Genomic DNA, 6,036 nt, shown 5'->3' with positions numbered 1-6,036 from the left:
TCTATCTATCTATCTATCTATCTATCTATCTATCTATCTATCTATCTTTCCTTCTTTGGTTTCTATACCGCCCGATTCCCGAAGGGCTCCAGGCGGTGTACAGCATAAAATTCATACAATATTGAATAAAGGAGCAAATCATACCACACAACAAACAAATAACATAAGCTCCATCCAATTAATAATCATAAAACTTTCTAAAACTTCATATAAAACAGCGGTAATAATTAAATAAATAAGAGGCGTCCAGAAAAACCCACATTTAAAACCTATATAGGTTTCACATAGGTTTCATATTGAAGTAAAAGGCTGTAAGGGCAAGAGACGCGATGCCTGACCATTCTGCGATGCCCCATGGGGCCCCCCAGGACTCACTGACCTGGCAAAACTCGGCCTCCAGCTCCCGGATCTTCCGCAGGAACTGCAGGTGCTCCAAGCGGCCGTTGGACCTGGTCACCAAAGTGTGGACTTGTTCCTCCACCAGGTTGTAGAGGCCCAGCGCACAGTCGATGCTGCTCCTTGCAGAGAGAAGTGGGGCAAAAAAAGAACAAAATGGGAGCAGCAGTGGCGTAGGAGGTTAAGAGCTCGTGTATCTAATCTGGGAAAACCGGGTTTGATTCCCAGCTCTGCCGCCTGAGCTGTGGAGGCTTATCTGGGGAATTCAGATTAGCCTGTGCACTCCCACACACGCCAGCTGGGTGACCTTGGGCTAGTCACAGCTTCTCGGAGCTCTCTCAGCCCCACCCACCTCACAGGGTGTTTGTTGAGAGGGGGGAAGGGCAAGGAGATTGTCAGCCCCTTTGAGTCTCCTACAGGAGACAAAGGGGGGATATAAATCCAAACTCCTCCTCCTCCTCCTCCTTAATAAGAAGTGCATATAGAATTAAATAATAAATGTAATAATATAATACACTCCCACACACGCCAGCTGGGTGACCTTGGGCTAGTCACAGCTTCTCGGAGCTCTCTCAGCCCCACCTACCTCACAGGGTGTTTGTTGTGAAGGGGGGAAGGGCAAGGAGATTGTCAGCCCCTTTGAGTCTCCTGCAGGAGAGAAAGGGGGGATATAAATCCAAACTCTTCTTCCTCTTCTTGTTCAGTTCTTGCAAACGGAGGCCAGCAGCTTCCTTGATTGAGTCAGTCCATCTCATTTTGGGTTTCCCTCTTCTCCTGCTGACTTCAACGTTTCCTAGAATAATTGTTTTTCGCAGGGAGTCTTGTCTTCTCATAATGAGACCAAAGGACGACAGCCTCCGTTGAGTCGTTTTAGCTTTCAGGAGAGTTCCCGCTTGATTTGATCTAGCACCCACGGATTTGTCTTTCTGGTGGTCCACAGGAACCATAAAACTCTCTGCCAACACCACGCTTCAGACGAATCGACTTTCTTCCTGTCGGCTTTCTTCAGGGTCCAACTTTGGCATCCATACAACCAGAGGTGGGATCCAGCAGGTTCTCACAGGTTCCCGAGAGTAGGTTACTAATTATTTGTGTGTGCCGAGATGGGGTTACTAATGGGTGATTTTGCCACGTGATTTTGGCCTTAGTTACGCCCCTCAGCAGTAGCGCGCAGAACTGGAAGCAGTCTAGCAGGAGGTGCACCGGCGTGCGTGGCAGCCTGCACCTGTGTGCATTCGTTTCCTGCTTAAGGACCGGCGCAGAGGCTGCATCCTTGCCACAGCCCCGCCCAGGAATGCCCCGCCCCCAGAATGCCCGGCCACGCCCCCAGAATGCCCCGCCCAGCCCCATTGGCGCTACGCCACAGTTTGAATCCCACCACCATGGGAACCTGTTACTAAAATTTTTGGATCCCACCACTGCCCTATGAGGAGAGACTTAGGGAGCTGTGGATGTTCAGTCTTGAAAAGAGACGGTTAAGGGGGTGACATGATCGCCATTTTTCACTGTTTGTAGGGATGTCATGTTGGTGAGGGAGCAATCTTGTTTTCTGCTGCTCCTGAGACTGGAACAAGGGGTCAGGGATTCAAGAAAAAGAATCCCACCTAAATATCAGGAAGAACTTCCTGACGGTGTGGGCTGTTAGACAGTGGAATAGGCTGCCTCGGAGGGTGGTGGAGTCTCCTTCTTTGGAGGTTTTTAAACAGAGGCTGGACAACCATCTGTCAGGAGTGCTTTGATTGTGTGTTCCTGCATGGTAGGGGGCTGGACTGGATGGTCCTTGGGGGTCTCGGATGGATGGCCCTTGGGGGCCTCGGATGTCCGAACTGAAAGGGGGTCCCCATAGCCAGTTGTGGGAGAAGCTTTTCATTGGCTTTGGCTCCTCTGCAGCTCCCATCTAGGCTCCCATTTGATTTTCGAATGCTGTCCTGGGACAACCCGAGATCTTGAGACGTGAGTTTGAAATAGTTCCTGGCAAATGACCTCATCCGCTTTGTCGGGTCACGAGCCGGCCTCTCTGCCCTCCGTTTGTGGAATGGAGAGCCGGCCTTCCTCTCCGTAGGCTTCTGGAATCCCACCGCCACCCACCGGTCTCATCGAGAGCTAAATACGGATGGTGACCTATTGCATAAGTTGCATCTGCTGTAGGTCACAGCTGGCCTCTGTGAACACTTCAGCGTGGCCTCGGGAGCTTCAGAGCGGCGCAGAATGAGACACGCTTCAGCCAGTTCACACTTGAACCAGGTTGGAGGCATCGCAAGGGATGAGTTTTCCTTTCTGTTTCTACGTTTCTGTTTCTACACAGGGGATGAGTTTTCCTTTCTGTTTCTAGGAGCAGCAGTGGCGTAGGAGGTTAAGAGCTCGTGTATCTAATCTGGAGGAACCAGGTTTGATTCCCCGCTCTGCCGCCTGAGCTGTGGAGGCTTATCTGGGGAATTCAGATTAGCCTGTGCCCTCCCACACACGCCAGCTGGGTGACCTTGGGCTAGTCACAGCTTCTCGGAGCTCTCTCAGCCCCACCTACCTCACAGGGTGTTTGTTGTGAGGGGGGAAGGGCAAGGAGATTGTCAGCCCCTTTGAGTCTCCTGCAGGAGAGAAAGGGGGGATATAAATCCAACCTCTTCTTCTTCTCTTCTAAGTGCTGAAATGTCCAAATCCCCTCCCCCTCCACATGATAAAACCACATTGTGAAAAATGTACCAAGGGATCCAGGCAACAAAAAGTTTCCCAACTGTAGTCCGGTTTCAGTTAAGTATCGGTCACCCAGCATCTGCGACAGAGAGCTTGGACTGGGAAGCTCACACCTTGCGGCTCTCAAAGGTGCCGCGGGTTCGAATGTTGCTCTCCTCCTGCAGACCAACACGGTGAATCCCCAGAGGCCTGTCTCGGGATCTTGAGGGTTGATCACAGGGTCCTGAGAGAGAGAGCAGGTTTACAGCCAGCACATTTGCCCTGCAATAAATAAAACTGCAAGGATTGTCATGCCCTTATATAAAGCCGTGGTGCGACCGCACTTGGAGTCCTGTGTTCAGTTCTGGTCGCCACATCTCAAAAAGGATATCGAAGAGGTAGAAAAAGTGCAGAGAAGGGCAACGAGGATGATGAGGCTGCAGCGTTTGGGACTCTCTAGTTTGGAGAGGAGACGGCTGAGGGGGGATATGATTGAAGTCTATAAAATTATGCCTGGGGTAGAAAATGTGGACAGAGAGAAATTTCTCTCTCTTTCTCACAATACTAGAACCAGGGGGCATCCATTGAAAATGCTGGGGGGAAGAATTAGGACTAATAAAAGGAAACACTTCTTCATGCAACGTGTGATTGGTGTTTGGAATATGCTGCCACAGGAGGTGGTGATGGCCGCTAACCTGGATAGCTTTAAAAGTGGCTTGGACAGATTTATGGAGTAGAAATCGATCTCTGGCTCCCAATCTTCATCCTCTTTGATCTGAGATTGCAAATGCCTCAGCAGACCAGGTGCTCAGGAACAGCAGCAACAGAAGGCCATGGCTTTCACCTCCTGCATGTGAGCTCCCAAAGGCATCTGGTGGGCCACTGCGAGTAGCAGAGTGCTTTGACTAGATGGACTCCGGTCTGATCCAGCTGGCTTGAAATAAAAAATCTGCCGTGCTCTTGGCCTGAGTGGCGGGGGCGGGGGGGGGCTGAGCACATGGGTTGGGACACATCAGCAGCTTGGCAGCAGGAGTACCCTCCCGATCCTTTCTGGTCCCGGGCTACCCACCCTGGGGGGAAGAGGGGAGAGGGGACCCATCATCTGGTCATGGTCCACCCACATGGGGGAGGAGGAAGGGGGAGGGGCTTGTTATCTGGGAGAGGCCCACCCACACTGGGGGAGAGGGTTAGGGAGGGGGAGAGGGGAAGGTGGGCTTCCTTCTCCATCCCTGGCCTTGGGTGTGGCAATTGTGTGCAGTCTGCAGGATCCTTGGGTGTAAACTCCTCCTCCTCTACGCAGTGGCGTAGGAAGTTAAGAGCTCCTGTATCTAATCTGGAGGAACCGGGTTTGATTCCCAGCTCTGCCGCTTCACTTGTGGAGCCTTATCTGGGGAATTCAGATTAGCCTGTGCCCTCCCACACACGCCAGCTGGGTAACCTTGGGCGAGTCACAGCTTCTCGGAGCTCTCTCAGCCCCACCCACCTCACAGGGTGTTTGGGATATAAACCCAAACTCTTCTCCTTCTTCTTTGTGCATTTTTGCACATTCATTTTGTGCCTTTTATTTAGAACCTGAGCCCCCTCCAGATCTGCCAGGAGGACTGTTGGCTGCTCCATGTTTCGAATGAAGCAAAACTGCCTTGTTTGCTGTGGACAATTCCGGAAAGGTGCCGTCCCGCCCACTGTCCTGGGGCTTCCGTGTCCTGCTGACGGCTCTCTCTTCTTCCCCTGCAGGACCCACAGTCCCTGGACGCTGCGGTGCAGAACACGCTTTCGGCCCTCTACCCGCCCTTTGACTCCACGGCCCCGATGGTGCTCAGCCAGCTTTTCCACGTGCTGGAGGCCAAATACCACGGAGACGGGCTGTGCTGCCTCCTGGACTTCCTCATCCCATCCAGGCGGCTGCTGGAGCACGTTCGGCAAGCGGCCTGCGTGAGTGCAGACGTGGGTTTGGGACTGGGAGGGGAGAGGAGAGGAGCATCCACGGCCTTGGTGCTCTGGGAGCCCGCCCTCAGTGTAGCCAAAGAGACGGCTTGATCCATTCAGAACTTCTTCCCCGCGGTCCTTCTAAAATGCAGATGAGGTTGTGCACCGGATTTCTTTGAACCTGGCTTAAACTATCCCAGGGGTCACCGGCCTTTTTTCAACCTGCTATAGTTTGGAGGGTACGGCCACAAAATGGCTGCCGGAGGAGGTGGAGCCAGCCACAAAATGGCTTTGTAGCTTACCTGTAAGAACATAAGGACATAAGAACAAGCCAGCTGGATCAGACCAGAGTCCATCTAGTCCAGCTCTCTGCTACTCGCAGTGGCCCACCAGGTGCCTTTGGGAGCTCACCTGCAGGAGGTGAAAGCAAGGGCCTTCTGCGGCTGCTGCTCCCGAGCACCTGGTCTGCTAAGGCATTTGCAATCTCAGATCAAGGAGGATCAAGATTTGGAGCCATAGATCAACTTCTTCTCCATAAATCTGTCCAAGCCCCTTTTAAAGCTATTCAGGTGAGTGGCCATCACCACCTCCTGTTCTGCATTCTCCCCCCGCCCCAACCTTTGGTTCTGACAACGTTTCATTTCCAGTGTCAAAATGTGTTCAGTGAATCCCCTTTAAAAACAAAACTGTAGGCTAAAACGTTTTCAAAACGGGTTCGCTGCTGTGCGGTCTCTTTAATATTTTTTCCGTGCCACTCTGCCATTCCCAAATTTCCTCCTGGGTGCCATTTGCTCTGCCCCCCCTCCCCTGTTTATCTGATCAGTTCTGTGAGTTTTTAAAGTTTGGGGGAGGGGTGTTTAATTTCCAAGGCATCGATTATGCAAGGCACGGAGAATCGCAACACGAAGCTTTGTTGCGTTGCAGCATCAATTCGACTAACTTTAGAAAAGGGGGGAAACGTGAAACGGGGGTCAGTGCAGACATACAGGGGTGGGGGGTGGTGGAAAACTTTTTCAAAACATTGTAGGTAATTTGTGAAGAAAG

At 52.0% G+C, this 6,036-nt stretch overlaps 1 protein-coding gene across 1 annotated transcript in view; it reads left to right on the top strand.

Annotated features, from left to right (window-relative positions):
- The window catches only part of LOC125433454 (uncharacterized protein KIAA1755-like), an 80,853-nt gene that overhangs the window by 50,502 nt on the left and 24,315 nt on the right, over positions 1–6,036 (top strand). Inside the window, exon 2 of the mRNA XM_048497962.1 lies at positions 4,801–4,998. Within this exon, the coding sequence (XP_048353919.1) occupies positions 4,801–4,998 (198 nt within the window). The remainder of the gene's footprint in view (positions 1–4,800; positions 4,999–6,036) is intronic.

The sequence above is a fragment of the Sphaerodactylus townsendi genome, linkage group LG05, assembly GCF_021028975.2.
Source record: "Sphaerodactylus townsendi isolate TG3544 linkage group LG05, MPM_Stown_v2.3, whole genome shotgun sequence".
NCBI classification, from domain to species: domain Eukaryota; kingdom Metazoa; phylum Chordata; class Lepidosauria; order Squamata; family Sphaerodactylidae; genus Sphaerodactylus; species Sphaerodactylus townsendi.
This window is presented reverse-complemented; position numbering and strand designations above follow the sequence as displayed.